The sequence below is a fragment of the Polypterus senegalus genome, chromosome 18 (genome assembly GCF_016835505.1).
Source record: "Polypterus senegalus isolate Bchr_013 chromosome 18, ASM1683550v1, whole genome shotgun sequence".
In the NCBI taxonomy this organism is placed as follows: domain Eukaryota; kingdom Metazoa; phylum Chordata; class Cladistia; order Polypteriformes; family Polypteridae; genus Polypterus; species Polypterus senegalus.
Window position 1 is genome coordinate 64,717,436 of NC_053171.1, and position 22,600 is coordinate 64,740,035.

At 39.8% G+C, this 22,600-nt stretch overlaps 1 protein-coding gene across 1 annotated transcript in view; it reads right to left on the minus strand.

Moving 5' to 3' along the window:
* Window positions 1-18,115, minus strand: part of pth2 (parathyroid hormone 2) — a 39,748-nt gene extending 21,633 nt beyond the window's left edge. The window contains exons 1-2 of the mRNA XM_039741869.1: window positions 18,036-18,115; window positions 5,168-5,277 (exon numbers count right to left, since the gene is read on the minus strand). Coding sequence (XP_039597803.1) covers window positions 5,168-5,274 — 107 coding nt within the window. The 5' untranslated portion in view covers window positions 5,275-5,277; window positions 18,036-18,115. The remainder of the gene's footprint in view (window positions 1-5,167; window positions 5,278-18,035) is intronic.
* Between the last annotated feature and the right edge of the window lie 4,485 nt (window positions 18,116-22,600).

Consider the following 22,600-nt stretch of genomic DNA (forward strand, 5'->3'; position numbering starts at 1 on the left):
GTCAGGGATGCCAGGGGCAACGACCCGGCCAGGACACCTTGAGGGACCGGAAGAGGGTCTACGCCCACCCTGGATCACGTGGGGGCCGCTATCCTGGTTGCTTTGGGGGCCATGGGTAGTGGGCTTGGAAGCCCAACCCTGTAGGGACCCGTGGTCGCCGCCAGGGGGCACCCCAATGCCTTGGGGACCCTGGACCTCAGCACTTCCTCCACACCAGGAAGTGCTGGAGGGAAGAGTAGAAGGGACACCCGGAGATCTTCCGGGAGAACAGCTGGCACTTCCGCCACACTGGAGCGTGTCCAGGGAGGAATGCCGGGAAACACCTGGAGCTCGTCCAGGATGAGATAAAAGGGGCCGTCTCCCTTCATTCGAAGCTGGAGTCGGGTGGAAGCAGAACGAGGCAGGAAAGGAGAGTGGAGGCGGCCCGAAGAGAAGGCATTGTGTGGCCAGGACCGTGTTTGGGGTTTGTGTGTGCACTTGAAACTTGTAAATAGTGTTGTAAATAAACGTGTGGTGGTGTTTAACAACATGTCCGCCTGTCTGTGTCTGGGCCGCGTCCACATCTGGCGTAGTCGGCAGGATGCTCCGTCTGGTTCAAGACGGGGACCTGATAGAAAAAATCTTGTTGTGGACGGCCCGGTGCAGCAAGGGACCCCACCCACGTGTCGCGGGAGCGGCGTGCACACAGCCCAGCAGGGTAAAAGTACCCTACGGTCCGCCAGGGGTCTGCAGGAGAACCATTTTCCCCTACAACGGATCGACAGGGTGTGGAGCCGAACTGCAGCTTGCCTTTGTCTAATTGTACAGGATGACTTCTCTGATTACGCTTTTATCAGTTTATTTTTCCTCTTTGTTTAATGTAAACGCTAATGTTCCAATTGCCTCTCGTTCACTGATAAAACAAACCTCCACTCACTGCTCTTTGTTTACGCTGTAGGAAGTTTGCTGCAAAAGAAAAAAAAGGAAGGATGCGCAGGCTCAACTTCTGTAATACTGCAATTAAATTACCATAAAGCTTAGAAAACCAAAGGCAAAAATATCAGCCTTTTTACCAATCACCAATTGAGCCTTTATTTGTGAAAATCGGCTGATTTTGATTGACAGCCAATTGAACAGAGCATCCCTACCCATAACTGATAACCAGAAGAGTACATGAAAGTGATGCGTTACTTTACACACATGCTAGAGAAAAGACACGTTTCGTCTGGGCAACTGTACAGAAGAAGGTGAGCTCTGTTGAGGGCATATTTTTTCATTTCAGTTTCGTGTATTAGTTGCTTGTACATTTTGGCCCATCTTACCCACAGGTATATGGTTTCAGGACTACCCCCCACAGAAGTGCTAAAAACGAGGATGCTCGGGACTCATACTAAGGCATAAAGATGACTGTGTTCACAAAGTGAACACAAGGGCTGATACTGCAAGGCTGAGGATTGGCTAAGCTTGAGTATGCCAGGAATCAGCAGCATCAAGCTGTGCATGTTGTTTGTTGTGTGTATGAAGCGGATAACACTTCATGAGAGAATTTCAAATTTTCTTTTTCAGGAATATTCTGGATCTTTTTTTATATTTTCAAACCTTGGTAGGTCAAAATTGGAGAAGACCATTCCCATGGATGAGGTGTGCCAACTGTAATTTCATTGTATGATATTGCATATTTACTCTCAAGTAACCTACTGCATGATCATCACCTCCGTTCAGTTTATCTTGACAACTGTAGCCTTGTAATTCAAGTCTGTAACATGTGATCGTAATACTCACGTTGGAATGTCTGACTAACATGTACTACCCAGTATCAAAGTTAGAGTGCCTCAAGTCTTTCTTTTTTTCTCTGGTTACTGCTGCTTTGCTTTCGTACTTGACACTTTTGACTTGGCTTAGCCGCAGTCTTGACTGTCTTTTTGGCTCTCACCCCTGCTTTGTTTACCGATAGCATTTCATCTCCTGGTCCATCCTTTTCTTGCAGTCTGCCTTCAACCTTTTTCTGGTTCAATACAGAAGGAAGCTCATTACAAGCACCAGGAATCTAACAGGGAAGTGCATGTCTTTTTTTACCTTATGCTGTATTCCGTTTACCTTGGAAGTCAGATGTCAGAGCTGGCAATGATGTCACAAATGAGACGATGGAGTTCCAGTAAAACATTCAGAAAACCAATACAGACACCTCCAGGAAAACCTGTTGTGCTTGCTCTTTCAGAATACAGGCAACTACCAAACAAGTTGATAATAATGTATTCAGCGGAATTTTGCACATCCTAACACTATATCAACATTTCCACAGATAGAAGTTGGACATAACTCGGTGTACGGCTGATTTAATGAGACAGAAAAGGAAAGAACTGCAAAAAACCATTATAATACTTCAGCTTTCACTTCTGTTGATGCACCGTGCCACCTTCTTGGATTTTGAAGTTGAGGTCAGTGAGGATCACCCGACCTTCTGAATAGGAAATATGACTTGTGGTTGTGTGACATTTGAAAACTTCCTACTTGAAACATGGAAATTCCGACTTTCCCATTCAAATGGAACACAGCATTACAGCAGTGCTGTCACTTCATTAGGTAAAGGGGAATCTGATCTGCACTGTTCAGTTTGGTGATGGTACATCCTCTCTAATGAGAGCTTGAAACAGAAGCCTGGGCAGGTATGTTGTGTATTGTCAAATCAACAACAGATTTGAACAAATTTGTGTAACAAATTCAAGAATGCATGCATTTCAAACTTGAAGCATTTTTGATTTGCATTTTCTGTGTCAATGAAATATGAATGGAATATGAATCATGAAATAACATCTCCTGAATTATTAAATAGAATGTTTCACATTTTTATGATACATGATTTGAAAAAGACTCTCCATTGACTTCCCCCCTCTCCTGACATGTTATATTTAGGCATGTTCAATTTTTCTGTGGGAATCCCAATTATCAATTCAGACAGTTAAAAATACTTCATAGATTTTATCCCACTCCCCTTGGAAATGTTTTTTGGGTATCTCCTCTGATCCAGTTTGCCACCTCAGTTTGCTTTGTTTGCCGGGCCCTTTTTAACTTTTACACATGTTTCATCTTTTCTCTGCAGATACAAGTCTGTCACTTTCTCTTTTCATTTCTCTCTGTGACTGTTACGCTGCTGCCCCAGACCCTGTTTTATTTGGACCACTCAACGCTTATTCTCGCTTCTCACCAGTGTGAATGGTTCTGCTTGCCCCTTTAGAAGCCAAATGAATTAAATTCAGTTCAGCTTTATTGTCATTCTACACTTCCTGAGCACGTGTACAACGAAAACATAATTTGTGATAAAAGAAAAACAACAGAACAATGCCAACAATAAAAAATAATAGCAATTAAAAAAAAAAAGCAATAAATGCACAAATGCTACAGTGTAGTCAATAAACCGTTCAGAGTTCCGGAACATGCAGCCGCTGCTGAGTATTTAATAACATCACAGTCCTGGGAAAGAAGGTCTTTCTTAGTCTAGAGCATTGGTTCTTAAATAATTGTGGCCAGCTCTGTGCTTCATCTAATGACTAAGGTGTTTATCAAGGAAGAGCTTACATGCCTGCAAAGAATCGTTTAGATGAACAGCCTTTAAAAAGGACGTTCATTTTAACCCTTTGAAGCCTGTCCTCCCCAGCGCTTTGGCAATATAACCTTAGCCTCCCCAACAATTTACAAGTTTAAAGACCAAAATGTTTATTAAAGTCAGATTTCTTTATTTGATGATAATTCACAACATTATAACAACAGATGTTATCGAATAATTTGTATCACTTACAGTGTACTGTACAGACCTAATGCCACAACTGGACCTTTGAGTGACGGCACTGCAAAGTGACTTTCAGTGGCAGATGCAATGCACAAGAATGCTCGTATGACCAACAACTCCATTTCTGGCAAGGTGTCAGGTGGGGAGTTTAGTTGGGGTGGTATGTGGGTCTCATAAAGCGAGCTCAGGGAGGCCAAAAGGGCAAAACCTCTCTCTGCCTACTCACACTTCTCTGCGCACGATACACATTTGTTGTTTTGAGTTTCTGCCACCCCTGAAGTACAACTGAAATCGTTTACGTTTCCTTCTGGAAATCTACAAGCTAAAGCAAAACTGACCTGCAGCAAAACAAATGCAGCAGCTTAGTTTACGTAAGTAGCATAACCGCGTAACCAGACAGCGGTATAGTATGTGCATAGTCTAACATAGTGAAGGCTCGTAATGTTTTAGGCAACTCCTTTTTGCCTCTTGTGCTCCACTGAGCTTCTGTTATATGACAGAGCATTCTGAGAAGATAAACCTTTTTATTTTATAAGGATTATGTGTTTGTCCTTATTATACCGTTTCTGCCAGGTGTTTGGTGTCGTGTTGATTTGCTTCTTCCCATTATATCACACAAGCAAATTGAAAATGTATCCTTACCACAACATCCATCCATCTTTCCATTATGCAACCCGTTATATCCTAACTACAGGGTCACGGGGGTCTACAGGAGCCAATCTCAGCCAACACTGGCCGCTTGGCAGGGAACAAACCCTGGGCAGGGCGCCAGCCCACCGCAGCTTACCACAAGATAAATATGCAATAAAAATGATCAGTTCCAGGTTCATTTTGTTGTCTCAAACATACGATGTTATCATGGAAGGCATGTTTTTTTATGTTGATGCTTTTGCCTCTTCGTGAGTAACTTTTGTTTGCTAATTTTAAAATGTATAAAATTAATAGAAATCTTTTAGGTTTAGAACTCAGGGTTATATTTTAGCCAGGGTTCCTCCCCATGCTAGTTTTTAAATCCATGTATCGTGTCTGTTTTTGTTCATCATTGAGCCATTTATTTCTGTAATGTTGTTTTTGTTAACTGTCTGCTGTATTTTTTCTCCTGTGTAATGTTCCTTGTGTTTGGTAGGTGGTCCAAAAGACTAAGCAAATAAGCAAAATAATTAATTGGTTAATAGGGATTCTTCTCCCCCACACTTTCCCACAGTATGTTCTTATGTTAAGTAATATATTAGATGCTTGCATTACTCCTATTCCCTTTTCTTATGTGTTGCTCCACACCCTTTCTATTGAAACCTGTTATATTATTTTCTTTTTTAATCCTACTCATGAGACAAAAGCCTAAATGATTACCCCAATATACTTATTACAAATTGCAAATAACCTCAGATTTGCTTTCCTTACCTGTCTAAACTGCGTAGGTGAGGCACAGCGTTTCCCAAGCACAACAAAGCAGACAGCAGAAAGGCTTTGAACAGAAGTTTTGATCGAAGTCCTGTTATTGTCTTCATATCCTGCAAAATAAAAATCTAAATCTGTAAACAGTTACAGCTGTTCCTATACTAAAGGTGCTGCATTGCATTGCAGAGGTGTACTCAATTGAGCCTTTCATTTCTAGGCTGCAGAATGCTGTCATAAAGTTAAAGCAGTCAACATGAAAGAGACACACCAGTCAGAGTCATTACTTATTTGTTTATCGTTTCTTTAATGGATTTTCAGACTCTGGAACTATATGCCCATTTTATATATTTTAATCCCCTGCACCTATACTGACTTACAAGATGTGGTAAGAAGGAAATCAAAATGACCAGGAGGACCATAAATCGAAGAATGGGCTAAAGGTCAAAGAGATCTTTCATCAAAGCCAAAGTACAATTGGAAAAATCAGAGTCAAGTGTAATAGTGGGGATTCGAAAAACCAGCAGGACTAAATAGAGATCTGTTAATGTAGCGAAACAAAATCAAATTCTTTCATCAAACAACACTCAGTTCTCCAGACGAACAAAGCAAAAGCAGGATTTTAGAAATTTTTGCAATTTTTAAAAATCTGAAATATCACATTGAGTCTTTGCTTTGACCCAGGATCATCCCATTCTACTGATCATCATTAAGATTTTTCTACACCTTGTCTGGAGTCCACCGGTGGTCAGTTTAGTTCATTGGACTGATTAGCAGAGGCTCACACCTATCTACAAAAGGTCGCACAGGTGGGCAAAACCCAAGCTATGAGGTCAAAGGAATTGCCAACAGAGCTCAGAGAAAGGATTGTGTCGAGGCTCAAATCTGGGGAAGGCTACAAAAACATTCCAGAAGCATTTAAAGGATAAGTTTTGTATGTTTCAAGTTGAGTTCATATTTAAATTTTTTTCTCATTTCATAAATCGCTTAGTCCTGCTCAGGGTCACAGGGGTTACTAGATGGTATGGTGGTGGTTGGGAATATTCACTGACACAGTGCGTAGATGTAAAAACATTGTATATATGAAATTGTCACATGAAACTGTATGTTATGAACTTGGAGTCCCAAGTCCTACAAAAACTTGTCCCAAAATGCCCACTGGGGGCAAGGTATACTGCCAGACCCCAGCTAGAATAAAGGCAAACACATAATCTTTATAAAATAAAAACGGTTATTTTCTCAGATTGCTCTGTTGCACAAAAGAAGCTCCGTGGAGCATGGGAGGCAAAAAGGAGTTGCCTTAAACAATAAGGCAGTCCAGCGCGAACACAGACACCAATCCAAAATCCAGATGCAAAGTCAAAAATAGAGCATGGACACAAAAATCCACTAAACTGCACAAGCACAGCAAAAACACAAAAACTCAGCAAATCCACAAAACCGTCAGGAACAGTTCCTGGCAGCAATTGCCCAGTGATCTCACCCCTTGGGAGACCATCCACAAAACAAATGGGACATAACACAAACTAAGAAAATACAGCAGATACTTAACAAAAGTAACATTAACATAAATAAAAGGCTGAACAATGAACAAAAAGGACACATAGATTTGAAACCCAGGTAAGGTGGGAACCCTGACTAAAATATAACACTGTGTTCTAAAGTTAAGGATTGTCTATAAGCTTTCAGTCATATCTTACCAGCCCTGACATTTCATAATGGAAGCTTTACTATAAGAAAATGTGCTTTCTGGGTTTCCAACACATGTTTGGGACAACCTAAGGGACCCGGAAATGATCATGTTATCATTTATTTTTTCTTGAGGTAAAGATACATTTATATTTTCTTGTGTAATGACGACAGAAGTTGTCCTCACGTATGGACCCTAAAGTTCTGTCAGAAACAGTTTAGCGTGATTTTGTCTTTTGACAGGAATCCACACGCAATGGGGTAATAGGTTATTGCGGCAGAAGACAGACACCGATTCTTTAAATCTCATAATATTGGTGTTTTTTTGTTTGGAGATGACATGTACGATATAAACAATTTTACAACATGTGTGTAATCGCAAACCTCACATCAATACACAATAACTTTCTTGGCTTGAAAAATTGATGTATTCTAAGTTTTTAGGCTTTTATTTTCTGTTCCCCTTGTCTTTCATTACAAGATTTTTTTTTAAATGTATAGAAATTGCTTAATTTTAGGGCAATATTTTACATGGCAAATGCATAAAATACTGAACTTATCTGCTAAGGTTCCCAAGAGTACAAAGGCCACCATAATTCTTAAATGGAATAACTTTGGAACAACCACTAGGGCTGCAATCATGGGAGAAGGGTGTTGGTAACAAGGGTGACCAGTAACTTGATGGTCACTCTGGCTGAGCTACAGACAACATCTGTGGAGATAGGAGAAACATACTGAAGAGTAACCACTATTGGAACACACCGCCAATCTGGGCTTTATGACACAGTGGTCAGACAACACAGAAAAGCCCACTTGGAGTTTGTAAAAATGAACCTAAAGAACTCTCTGATTATAAGAAATGAGATTCTCTGGTCTGATGAAACCTAAATCATGTCTGATAGCATTCATCACCTGTGCAATACCAACTCCAAAAGTTCCATCATGTTGTGGGTTTATTTTACAGCATCATGGACTGGGAAACTACAGAGGACTAAGGGAAAACTGAAAGGAGCAAAGTACAGAGATATCCTTAATGAAAACCATCTGGACATCAGACTGGGCTGAAGGGTCATCTTCCAACAGGACAATGACACAAAGCACAATGGGTCTTAGTAACAGCTATGGGAGGGTCCATGAGTGACCCAGCTAGCGTTTGCTCAGAGGTTGATGCACTTTGCTGCTTTCTGAGCAGCTCTTCTTTTCTCCACCCTAGTGGCCCGCTTCTTCTCTTCTTTCATCTGCATCTTTTTGCGTTAAAACTGATTAAGTCAGTGTTTGTGTTGCAATTACTTAGTACATTTTCTTTAATTTTTCACTTAAGTTGGCACTTAAGTTTTCAATCTGCCTCAAGAATGATTTAAGATATGAAGAGGTAGGGAAAGTGACAGCGAAGGTGGTAGAGATGAGAACGGCACCCGTACGTATGCTCCACATAGCCACCCTGAGGGCCGTTGCTGAGAGTTGATTCTACAATAAAATAAAAATAAAAAGAGGAATAACCTTGGAGGTCAATTATCACCCCGAAAGCAGATAGTAGATGTCACGTAGTATATGTGTACCAAATTTCAGGTCAATAGTTCAAATGGTTTGCGAGCTACAGGTGATTTACAATGTTGGACAGACAAATGGACAACCACGGTAGCGTATTATATAAGAAGATTTGCAAATATTTCTAAAAATCCTGTCTCTCTAGGGTATTAAGTGTTACTTGAGAAGAGAAAAAACAAATCTAAATGATTTTAGCATAAAGCTGCAACATAACAATATGTGCAAAAAAGTTAAGGAGTTTGAGTACTTGGTGAAGGAAGGCAAGGTGTGTATTTTTAATTTATGTTAATATAGTTTATTAATCCCTGAGAGAAAATGATCTTTTCACATGACTTTTGGGGGACAGAGCACAGGGTCAGCCACTGCACAGTGCCCCTGAAGCAATTCTAGGGGAATTTTAGAGATGACATTAGAGATGTTTATTGCCACATACACTGTAAGAGCATGGTGAAATTCTGTGCCGCAGTTGCGTGATGAATTAATAAATACAGTAAATAAATAAGAGCAGCAGAAGATAAATAAATTAATAAATAATCAGCATAAATCAATAAGGTAAGGGTTTTAAAAAAGTAACATATAGTAAAATTACACATAAACTATCAGGTGCGTACAGCACACAGTGCAGGGCAGGGAGGATCAGGTTACTGGGAGTTCACTGACATTACGACCGGGTGGAAGAAGAAGCAGGTCCCTGAAGGATGTGGAGAGAGTGATGACGCTTCCCAGAAGGAAGAAGTGAAAATGGGGGATGAGCTTGATGACTGTCATCTGAGATGATGGATTCAGTTCTGTTCAGACATCTGTTTGGGTGGATCATATGAAGCTATGAAAGGTCAGCGCCGGCGATTTTAGAAGCAATATGGGCAGATCTATGAAGGAGGTTGTGGTCCTGGCAAGTAAGGTTACCATACCTCATCGTGATGTATCTGGTTAGGATACTTCCAATAGTGCAGTGGTAAAAGTTCACTGGTGTTTTGGTTCCTACCCCCTAAGCTCTACAGCCTCCTCAGACTTTTAGAGTATGCAGGTGGTGTTGATAGGCCATGAAGGGCAGTTGGTAACCTGAATACCCAGGAACTTGAAGCTGCTGACAGTCTGGACAGGAAAGCTGTTGATGCAAAGTGGAACATTACTGCCTTTGTTCTTTCTGAAGTCAACAAGGACCTCCTTTGTGCTGTTGACATTCAGGGAGAGGTTGTTTTCATGGCACCATACAGTCAAGTCTTTCACCTCCCTCCTGTAGGCAGCCTGTCACTATCACTGGCCTATCACAATAATGTCATCCACAAACCTAATAATGATGCTGTTGCTGTCATCGATGAATAGAGTGTGGAGCAGTGGGCTAAGGCAGCGGCCTTGTTGAACACCGATGTTGGTGAACAATTTGGAGTTCTCTTTGACAATCCTTACTAATTGGGGTCTGTTTGTCAGAAAGTCATACATCTGGCCACAATTGGAGCTACTAAGACCCAGGTCTTTGAGCTTTAGCACCAGGATGAATGACACAATGATGGTGAAGGCAGAACTGTTTTCTAAACGTGTATTAAATAGAGGTGAATCACATCAAATCTCAGGAGCCCCACTGCTCTCCGTGAAGTGCTAGGACTCTGAGGACTTCACCTAAATGGTTACAACTAGAAACACGGCACATATATTTAGTTTCATATATTTTGGTGAAAATTTTAGGCTCTATTAGGCACCTTCAGTAAGCAATCTATTTCAATACAGCATGTAACTATTTTCTTTGTTGGTCTTGTTTCAAAAAAATGAGTTAAGAAAATCAAATAGTAGCTGGCTAAAAGAAGCAGCCATCACAGTGCGGCTCAAGGCTTGTCTGCTCTCACAATGGATGATTTTGATCATTCCACTTAACCCTTAAATGAGACTCACAAATCAAAACCATTTCTGCAGCACTTGCTGATTCCTCACTGTTGTTTGCTTTAGTATTCTTTTCCTTAAAAACTGTTCTAAATAAATGTGGCCATTGTTGTACTGACAAGTGAGGCCAGTGCTGCACTGGATAAGCACTTTATTAAAGACGTCAGAATGACTTGTTGAAAACAAATGGGCTGTATGAAGGTTATCTCCTCTAGCGGGTATTCTTCAGAGCATCCGCAGCAGACAAGGGAGCTTTATTGTGTCTGCCAGCTTACGTTGTCTAAGTGCTATGGCAATGCAGTTTGAGCTCAACAGTGACTACAATGGAAAATCAAACACTCCTTGTTAATATCATCTACATTCACTTCATGAATCTGTACAAGAGCTTTTAACCTCCATAAGACAGACCGATTTTCTACTCAGGAGATGTTTCCTTTATTTTAAGTAGCATAGTATGTTATTGACAGAATGCTTGCATGGGATGAAGGACCACTTGAATATTCTTCGTTGTATATAGCCTTTGTAGAACATTTTGCAGGATCACATAGCACTTTATAAATAAACAAGAGTACAATAACCAGCCTTCTAAATATCTTGGATTGTAAACATCAAAGAATAAAGGAAAAAATAAGCAGCTGATTCGAACAATCTTTAAACACAGACAGATTTCTGTAGTTACTTACAACATGGATCGGTAAAGAGATAGAACAAGGCACTTTATAATAGATAGACAGATAGATAGATAGATAGATAGATAGATAGATAGATAGATAGATAGATAGATAGACAGATAGACAGATAGATAGATAGATAGATAGATAGATAGACAGATAGATAGATAGATAGATAGATAGATAGATAGATAGATAGATAGACAGATAGATAAAGGTTAGGAGCTTGCACTGAAGGTGTTATACAACAGATAGACAGATATAAAAGGTATTATATAATAGATACTGCGCTGTATGACCAAACCTCCATGATATGCCTGGTGACTTCAGTTATCATAGTGCAAGTAACTGCGTGACGAAAGAGTAAAATAATTGCAGTAAAATGCAAAGGCAAGATGTTAGTAAGCACTCACAAGGTGTTAACTGTAAATATTTGTTTCAGGTAAAATATGGAAGCCTTGTTATGTGGTAGCCTACAATAATACAAGGGGCACGTCAATCTTGTGGATCAGACATTGACATTCTACCCTCTAATTCGCAAGTAACAGTGCAAAATAAAATGGGGTCTACTATCCCGATTGCACATGAAGGACGTGTACTAAATCTGCATCAGCAAAGCAGTGGACACTTGATAGACCTTTAATAATGTATTTATGTTGATGTTTGAGTATTTACATATTTCTTTTACACATAACATTTTTGGCTTGTTTTTCTCAGGGTAATCATAACGCTAAGGAGTCTAAAGTATTAATAACATTGAAACTGGCACATAGGCATTGAGATAGTGTATTATTGTTGATAGGAGTAGCACTGGCAAACAATCGGATGCAGAATAAAAGGATCAAAGATATGAGGAGTTTTCAGATGAATTAGTTTTATTAAAACATACTCAATGGGAACAATGAACAAAAAATCAGGACAAAGTGTGTCCAAGGAAATTAATAAAACAAAACTCAAGAGCCTCCCCGGGCAGGTGTAGTGCAGCTTTTGTCTTTACTAACTGGTAGGACGCACAAATAAACTTCTGCCACTCAGTAACCCTCAGCGGAAGATATCTGTAACCACCTGGCCTAGTCCATGATAAACCTCACTTAAATTTAAACATGGAGGCGTCATCTAATTGAAATTAATTCAGTAGATTGTAAAATGCTTTTGACAATTCTTGCAAAGTTTCTCTTGGCACACTCACTCAAGAGCTTCATTCTCGACATGCCCATTCCAAGGCATGTGTCACTTATACTAATAAAATACACTGCATTTTTCACTATAACAGATGTCGTATAAAACCAACACTATAACCTTATTAAGGAAACTTAAGATAGAAAATAAGGAAGGCTAATAGAGAAAGTACTAATCCCACTGGAGGCCATGGAGTTTTATCAGAACATTAGAACAATCTAGATGAGAATAGGCCATTTATCCCAAAAAAGCTTGCCAGTCCTATCCACTTAATTCTTATAAAAACAAATCAAGACAAGTTTTAAAAGTCCCTAAAGTCTTACTGTCTACCACACTACCTTGTAGCTTATTCCAAGTGTCTATCATTCTTTGTGTAAAGAAAAACATCCTAATGTTTGTGCAGAATTTACCCTTAACAAGTTTTCAACTGTGTCCCTGTGTTCTTCATGAGCTCATTTTAAAGTCACAGTCTCGATCCACTGTACTAATTCCTTCATAATTTTAAACACTTCAGTCATGTCACCTCTTAATCTTCTTTTGCTTAAACTGTATAGGCTCAGCTCTTTTAATCTTTCTTCATAATTCATCCCCTGTAGCCCTGGAATCAGCCTAGACACTCTTCTCTGGACCTTTTCTAGTGATGCTATATCATTTTTGTAGCCTGGAGAACAAAACTACACACAGTACTCAAGATGAGGCCTCACCAGTGTGTTATAAAGGTTGAGCATAACCTCCTGTGACTTGTACTCCACACATCAGGGCGCTATATAACATGACATTCTGTTTGCCTTCTTAATGGCTTCTGAACACTGTCTTAGAGTCCACTTTGACTCCTAAATCCTTCTCATAAGGCATACTCTCGTTTTTCCCACCGCTTATTGTGTATTCAAACCTAACATTTTCATTTCCTATGTGTAATACTTTACATTTACTGACATTAAACTTCATCTGCCACAAATCTGCCCAAGCCTGTCTGCTATCCAAATCGTTCTGTAATGATATAACGGATTCCAAATTATCTGCTAATCCACCTATCTTGGTATCATCTGCAAACGTAACCAGCTTGTTACATATATTCCTATCTAAATCATTTATATATATTAAAAATAGCAGCGGCCCTAGCACTGACCCCTGTGTAACACCACTCTTAACATCAGCCAGTTCTGATGAGGTTCCTTGCACCATCACCCTCTGCTTCCTGTGTCTGAGCCAATTCTACACCCATCTAAAAACATCACCCTGAACTCCCACTTCTTTTAACTTGATGCCCAACCTCTCATGTGGCACCTTATCAAATGCTTTCTGAGGGTCCAGATAAATAATATCATATGCTCCACTGTCCTAAACTCATACCCACCATGACCCTAGTGTTCTGACTGCTGGGGTCTCAAACTTAGATCCCCAAGGCCATCGTTCCATCTTTCTAGCCATTAATGGAATTTATTTTTCCTTTAAAGGATTTATTCCTGCTCTCATTTTGCTAGATGAATGAGGGCAGATCACCAGAATGTTTAATTGACTTGAACGAGATTAGTACTCCCTTTATCATTCTTTACTTCCTATTTAAAATTTCCTTCATTAAAAGTTGTAGTATTGGTGCGTCTGTTCCCTCTGTTACATGATATTTGCTACAGGATTCTGCAGTGCTATAGTTTTTGATAGGTCTCCTGTTGGAATGAAAATTGCAGTTCAGTTTTATTACAACATGCATTCTAACAGAGGGCTCATCACAAACGGTATCGCTGAACATGCCTAACAGAGTGGAATTGCTAGATGGACAGAAGTCACCTTATGTAATATAGATATTAATTCTGCTCTTGTGCAAACTTTACTGGTCTTCAAATTCCAAAATGTCCAGCCATTCAAGTGAACTGGAGTTCAACTGGGCGTGATGCCTGTCCTGCTATGTTCACGCACTGAAACACTCGTGCTTACCAAGACACAATTTACAGTTGAAAATGACAGCGTGTTTAATATTTAATAATCCATAATAATCCAGTTTTTATTGTATTTCAACATACCGTCTTTAGTTTTATCAGCATTCCATGCTGTAATGGGTGTAGATCACAGAAATTATTTGAAAGTAGAATAAATAATTATGAATAATCGTCTTCCCATTTGTTTTCTGAATTCTTGTTTCTATTTACACGATTGCAAAGATTTGGCTGAATTTCATGCAAGGCTGCTGATGTGAACATGGAGAGAACATGCAGGCTTCTCTGTGCTCAGAATCAAACCTGTGAGGCAGCTGAATAACCCCCTCTGCTGGGTGGTGTCACTGTAAAGCAGTAAGAGCAGCTTCAGGTCCCTGTTTGTGACAGTAAATGACAGGAATATGACTTAACTCTTTGGTGTAAAGAAACAATCTGTTAGGGTGTGTTGCAGTTTAACAGCTAATTTATTCAAATCCTCCTTCTCAAAACTTCAGGAGTGTGACATCAGTATAATTCTATTGCTTCAAAGTACAAAGGTATACAACTACCTGTTTATCCAGCCATATTGCTTCTCCGTGTTATCAGTGCCATCTTTCTGGAAAAGGTTTTTCAAGTCATGCAGAACAACGCACCAGGGCACTGTGCTGTTGGCTTCAGGGATATTCTGATTAAAATGTAAATTTGGTCCAAGTGGGCGTTGTAATGTCTTCTTTTAAAGAGTCTGAGTGATCCTGAATTTACTAGATTCAACATAACCTATGAAAAATGATCTGTTTTAAAGGATTTTCCTCTTTAATGAAAGTTATTATTATTATTATTATTATTAATAATAATAATAATTAGTTGAATTCAGTGGGAAGTGTCAGCCAAATAGAGAGAGATGACCTTCTCTTTAGGTGTTTTCTTGTGGGGTATGACAGGGGGACCCTAGCCTACCTATAATATCCCCAGTTTTAATGGCTATCTGTTTATCTAGCCTATGATATTTTTTGATCATAGACCAATCAAACCAGGATTGACTAGACGTGTCATTTATCATTAACTTACTCCAAGACAAAGTGTACAGCAATCAAGTAAGGGAATAGGTACGACTTTTTTATTGCCTCATTTTAAATCATAAATGTCATTAAGCAAAGCAATCACATATCGTTGTGGCATTTACCCCAAATACAACCTGAATGAATAGCAGTTCTTCACGCTGAAAGGCTAAACACCCAGTGTGCTTACTGCTCAGGTGGAAGGATGTCTTGTATCATGCAGTGAGCTGGTCAGTCTGTCTGGCCGGGCTGCACTCCCTGAGATGGATCCCAGACAGTAGATTTGCCTTGATATTTATGACTTTTACACATTTCCCTGCAGCGTTTCAGGGACGATGGGGTGTCAAAGAGTAGGAGTCATGGTGTCCTCTTGCCCTTCAATCAATCCTGTCCAGGTCCTACTGTATCCTCTCAATTCCTCCATTAGTCGTCTTTTACTTTTATGCCCTCTGACCTCAAACACCTCTCTTTATCTGTTCCAGCCAGTCATGTGGCATTCCAAGGAGCTCAACAAGTCTTCTAAAGCAGTAATTACTAGATGAAGTGCATTTAACCCTAAAGTTTCCTTTATTTTTCTAGTACCTGCTTTTATCCTCATTGTGTTGTGTGCCTAATCGCTACATGACCATAACTGTTATCGTAGTCCATCCCCCTGGCAGTAGGGGGTTACATTTTCAACACTAATGGTGATTTTTATCTCATTTTTGCACCTGTGCTCTTCTATTCTGCACCATCTGTGCAACATCTGTGCATATTATAACACTAATATTTTATGTTTCATTTTTAACAGTAAATATTATAAAGCAATATTCCACTATTGTTAGACTATCTTTTTCCAATTCAGGGTCTCAAGAAGTTAAAGGCTGACCCCTCACTGGATACCATGGAGCACGTCCACTTGTCCAGTCAAGAGATTTACCAAGTCCACCGAACATTTGCCTTTGGACCGTGACAGAAAACCCAGATGAATAGAAGAACATGCAAAGTAAGAATTTAATTGTACTAAGTGCAGCATGCTAATCATGCAATAGTAGAATATAATTTTATTTTCCTTTTTTTATTTAATGAAAATGTAATGTAGAAAACAAATAATCTGTTATCTATGGCCGCTCTATCCAGTTCAGAGAAATAAACAGGCTATTCAGCAAAATCAACACCAGTGCTTGATTGAATTAACAGAGAAGGTCCCACTCTTACCTCCAGAGTTAGTGGTCTGCCTTTGAACCCCTTCCTTAATTTCCCTCAAAATCAGCTATTTGTGTGGCATCCTTTTTGGGAGTTTGCTTGCTTGACAGATGAAACGTCCTACCTACATGTAACAGGCTATTTGGACGTGGATTTAATTGAATTTATCTTCTGGGATACTTAGACGTGAATCAAAGGGTGGCACACGGTGGTCTCACAGCTCCGTCTCCCTCACTCCATATGTGGAGTTTGCACCTTCTCTCCGTGTTCACGTGGGCCCCCTTTGTATACCCTAATCTGCCCAACACTTGCAGCTTATGCTGAGTGCCCCTTGTGAATGCACTTAATGTACATGAGTGCATTATGATGGGCTAGCAGCTCATCAAGGGGTCCTGCAAGAGGTGGGCTTCAGCTTCCCGTCACCTTCTATTGATCTCTTTGTTCAGTCATATCGGAAGAAGACGCTGTATTGGTTTGAGAAATTAATGAATGAAAAGTAGGATTAAGCTCCACAATCAATTTCTTTTGAAAGACTAACTTCCATTTTTTAAAGTTTTTATTCAGTTGTAGGCAGCAGTGAGGATTATTCACATTCAGTTTGTCACTGTGCTCTGTGTGTTTAACAAGCTTTGCACTCATATAAATAGCCTGCTTATGAAATATCATCTTTTCACATTCCATATATACTGTATTTGTAGTTCTGATTATTATTATTATTCGTATCACTATGTTATAGTGTCTATATTTCCTTTATGTTATCCATTACTTTATAAATCTATGAGATTCTTGCTGGCTAAAAAAGAAAGAAACTCCTAGTTAGACACTGATTAGTTTAATGCACCACAATTCTAATATCTTATTGTTCAGGGGTGTTGGGCGCCAGGGGTTGGCCATGTGATTTTTCTTATATAGTACAGTGAGCATTTATAATTAAATACTTTTCAGTGCACTACTTTTTTATTCTTTTGATACAAATGTGATCACAAAACAATTGTCTAAAAGTTACAATAAGTGTTAGCACACCCTGACATTTTGAGACCATACCACCCCATGGACCCCAGACATGCCACAGCACCACAGCTACTAATCTGCTTAACCCTGAGATTTTGGAATGGCTGTCCACCATCACCATCCACCTCCGAACTTCTGTACTCTCTGATAACATTTGGAGGAGACAATCGGCGGCATCCTGTCAGCTTTTATCTGTTTGTGGATTTGTGTGCTGAAGGATCCTTTAATGCAAGTCTAAAATTCCTATTTGTGTCATGATTGTTTTGTGTTCTTGTTGTGGGTATTTTGTCGCTTTTGTGTCTTTGAGGAAGTTTTGTAAGCAGAACGGCTTTTTCAGAGTGGTTCCCAGTATTGAACCTAGTCCATCTGAAAAGCTAGCACTCCCTGCTGGACTCAGCTGTCTTTCTGACATCGGAAAGACTTAAACTGCACATCATAAAAGCTAATTCTTTCATCTAAAAGCCCCTGCTTTACTCTCAGGAACAAAGAAAACTCCCCTCTAATGGGCATAGCTATTGAGTCCAGTAAACCCGGGTCTTTCAAAGCGAGGCTGTGTTTCCAACAAAACAAGCCCTCACTTCATTCTATAGTAATGTGTTCAGCAAAATGAAGAAACACACAAATAGCAAAATATTACAAGCCACAAGCAGGAGAATTTCACTCATAAGTGTCTGCCAGCCAGCCAGCCAGCCAGCCTTCGCAAGAGCTCCCAGCAGTGCTGAAAGGGTCAATGTCGGCTTACCTTCTTTGGGTGAATCGAGTCCCAGTGTTGAAACTCACCGAGTCAGCGTGCGTCGAGAAAGTGAACAAACTGAAACTGCCATCGTTCCATTAAATGTCTTATATAGCCTGCCTTCGCAACCAACTTCAAAGGTGCGAGTGATGAGAAAGTGACGCAGGGTAGGAGGAAGGAAAGAGGTGGGGACCGTTCTGGTTAAAAGTTGTTTTTTTTTTTTATTATTTTTAAAACGGATAGCTAAAAATAACTTTTTTTTTTCTTTTACTGGTGTTTGTTTAAAAACTCTGAAAATTTTGAAGCATACAGATGGTGTATAACACAGCCTTGCAGGTTGAATAACTAAAATTTAATGATTCCTTGGCACATTCCAAATAAAATAATAAGCATTGGAGGGAACATCCTGAGTTTCTAATGTAATCTTTTCGTCTTAAAAGTGAAAGAGAAGCAGCCTAATGAATGGACTCCAGTCTTTTTTACATTTGTTTCTTAGTTTAGTCCGTCACTCGAAGACGCATTGAAATGCCGTCTTTAAACTGTACTGGTCAGATGTCACTTAGCAGCATGTGTGAAGTATACATAAAGCTCAGGAAACCTTTGTCCCTCTGTTCCTACGCATGTACATGGCAGAATACGGGAACAAGGGATGCTCGTTAAATTTGATAAGGCCATTAGCGGACCTGTCACTAGGCCGATGCACACATAAATGGGGGAGCGCTTGTCATCTCTTGTAGCTTATTAAACATGCTGGAGCATATTGAAAAATAAAGTAGCTAAACACATCTGGCTTGCATTCTATGTTTGTATAGATTTACTCATTGGCTTCGACTTGTTTAATTTGTTTTTTTCAGGTTTTGTTATTGTTGAAGCGGAAGTGATTTTGGGGTGTTGTATCAAGGAGCGAAGAGTCCACACTACATCACAATGAGCACATAGTGAAGAATCCAGCTAACCCTAATTTGACTCTGTGTCTCCCGCTTTTATCTCCATCTGACAGGTTCAGCCCCAGACTGATGAGTTGTCTATATCTTCCTTATGATTTTTTGGCATGAGGTATGTAGAATTCAATTTATTGGTTTGGATTTATTTTTTGTTTAGTACTGCTAGTGAAAAGAACTTCAAACCAGAAGCATAGAATGAACCGGTAGATGAATCTGAAAGCCTAATATAACCTTCTTGGTGTTAACTCACGGTGGGATTTGAGCTCTGAAATCTGTACAATTAAGGTTACACCTCAGTCAGACTCGGGGTGATGTGTAATGAGCCACTCCATCTACATTCTTGCCCCTGAATAACGCTTAGAATAGTATTCTGCTGGTAGTCTAGTGGATTAAATAACATCATGAACATTTCTATGCATTTTGCCACTCTAATGTAACGCATCAATATTCATTAGTGGGAAGGAGTCTCCAACTAAAAACACAATGGCAAACAAAAGTCATAAAGGCACCATTGCTTGAATCGAATGAGAGTGATGACAATGGGAACTGGACATCAGACATCAACATGGAAAGTAAAGCTGATGCATTGTATGACCAAACCGCCATGATATGACAGGGGAATATGGTCATGTGAAGCTTCAGTGTGGTGCAACAGTAACTGCGTGACAAAAGGCAAAATAATTTCGATTACGTGCAAGGACAAGCAAGACATTAGCCCTTTAAGGATTATTCACAATGCAGCAACTGTGCCGGACTAAATTTGTAAGTCAATGAGCTTTGCACTGTGTTAGTCTACAATAATACAAGGAGTGAGTTGATCGTGCAGATCAGGCACTGACATTCTAGCCTCTCTATAAGAAAGATACGGAAAGAGACACGTGTCTACTGTGCCGATTGTGAATTCTAGCTGTGTGTTTCAAAACATACAGTATGTACTAAATCTGCATCAGGACAGCAGTGGACACTACACTATCCTCTCCTAATGGGTTTATGTTGACATTTTGGTATTTGCACATTTCTATTGAAAAAAAAAACAAAATTCAACGTTTTGCTTGTTTTTCTAGATATACACCATAATGCTAAGGAGGTTAAAATGAGGGTTAAACCAGAAAGACTGAATATCTGTCGCCAAAACTAAAACGCTACCCAAACTCTCTGTTATGAGTGGTGGTGTTTATTCTTTTTTTGTATTTCCTCTGGGTTTTTTTTTTAACTTCTGATTATTCCTGAGAATCCTACAATTATTAATCATATTATTTCATTTATGGATTCTTATGGGTGCTGTTAAGTGACATTCACCTAAGCCATTGCCTAGGTATTTTTTCCAGGATTCTCCTGGAATATGCAATACATGAAGTTGTTATATTTTTATATTTCACAACACCGCAAAACAGGACTGCTGTGGACTGTAAGGGGTGGGGTAGGTGCCAATGTTGGGCAACTGCTTTGGGTGGAAAAAGAGACAAAGAGGTCAATGATCATGCCTCCTGGTGTCCCAGAGAGTATGTGCTTACCTCTGACGAGCCTGGATGTGCATGCATGACAGTCACCAAATTTCATTGAAATCCATCAAGGCATTTTTGAGACTTCATTTCAAGGTGTGTTTTATTGCTAAATATTGATATATCAAAATTTCCTTGCTTAGTGGATACCTATTGATCTGGATGTAGCATCCTGAAAATTTCAGCTTTTTAACTAAACAAGAAATAGTGATTTTGATGATGAGCGAATGGATCAGTGAATATGTCTGTCAGTCAGTCAGTGTTTGTAAATCAGCATCTCCTGCTTGTAAAAACTCAAGTAAATGTGACATTGAAAAACACAGCTCTTCACAAAAACAGGCTTCTGTGCAAGCATAAGGTGGCCAGACTAAAGAGAAAACAGAGCTGGGAGCACCTGGCACTGCCGGTAATGCACATCATGCCCGAGTTGTTATGTTTCAACTCTCACTTCAGTGTGTTAATGTGGCTTACCATTCAGACTGTCCAAAGAAACACAAGGTTGCTGTTGATTTGTGACATGGTCTTAAAAAAATAAAAGCAATTAAAGATGAAGAGTTTTTCATGGAAATAAACAGCAAAATAAGCGTATTAAGTGTGTATTACTTTGTTCCAAATACAATTCAAGCAAAGTTTACCAGGGTCATTCAACCAGGGTTATATATTTTATTTTGTACAATCGACTAAAGTGAAAGATCAGTGTTACATCACAACTTGGACAATTATCTTACTTGTAGCTCCGAGTTCATAGTACATTCAATTCGTAAACTCTGTCCAAGAGCACACAAATACAGCATAAGAAACCCAGACAAGATTGCCGGTGATCTCTCACATTAAATCCAGTCATTCAAGTATTTTTTCACAGCTTAATTTTTACTAGCAGAAGTTAGAAGTGCTGCTTCCCACTTCTGTTTTATACATATATATTGTGATATATGGCCGGCCATTCTTCCCAGTCAATACCCCCAGGCTGCCAGATGGAGTCCTCTCTGTAGCATAGGGGTGCCCCGAACTCCAGTAGGGCATCATGGACATTGGAGTGTTTATTCACAGCCCTGCTGGATACCATGGGGGCCGCCAGAGGACACTGCAGGGAGAACCAAGGACTATTGCCATACAGCCCGGAAGTACGTCCCAGTCACGTGAACAGAGGAAATGACATACTTCCGGGTTGAAGAAAAGGAGTTTTTATCTGACCTGGAAGTGTTACCAGTCACATGGACAGAGAGAGAAACACTTCTGGGTCAATGACTTTAAAAAGGACTGTGGGAGATCCCAGGGTTAAGCTGAGTCAGGTGGCAGGGTGACAACGCATCTGGGAGAGGAGGATTGTTTATTGTATTGATTAATAGTGATTTATATGAGTATTGTTGAGTGGAGGGTGCTTTGTGCACATTATTATATTAATAAAACAAAGTATTTGACTTTGATCTGGTGTCTGATCTGAGGGTTCTATGAGACGAAAGCGCCCCCTATCTGTCACTATATATCTATATTAATAAAAGGCAAAGCCCTCACTGACTCACTCACTTACTCACTCACTGACTCACTGATTCACTGACTCATCACTAATTCTCCAACTTCCCGTGTAGGTAGAAGGCTGAAATTTGGCAGGCTTATTCCTAACAGCTTACTTACAAAAGTTGGGCAGGTTTCATTTCGAAATTCTATGCGTAATGGTCATCTGGAAGCTATTTTTCTCCATTTACTGTAATGGAGTTGAGCTCGAAAACTGTGGGAGGCGGGGTTTCGTGTGACATCATCACGCCTCCCAACGTAATCACGTGAACTGACTATCAACGCAGTACGTAGAAAACCAGGAAGAGCTCCAAAAAGCGCTGAAGAAAACATGCATTATATAATTGAGAAGGCAGCGAAACAATAAGAAGCGAGCGAGTGACATATACAACCATATACATGAGTGCTGCTACTTCGGAAACAAAGCACGGTGTAAACCTAAAGTTTAAATTAAGTTCATAGGCAGGCTGCCGCTGGCGTTTGTCATGCCCATGGGTAATGCGGGATACAAGTTTAATGAGAGGACGCAGGATATAAACGAGATTTTTGATCACTTTGTAACTAAGTTAAAATTGCAGGTGAAGGGCTGTGCTTATGCAAATTCCGAGAGACT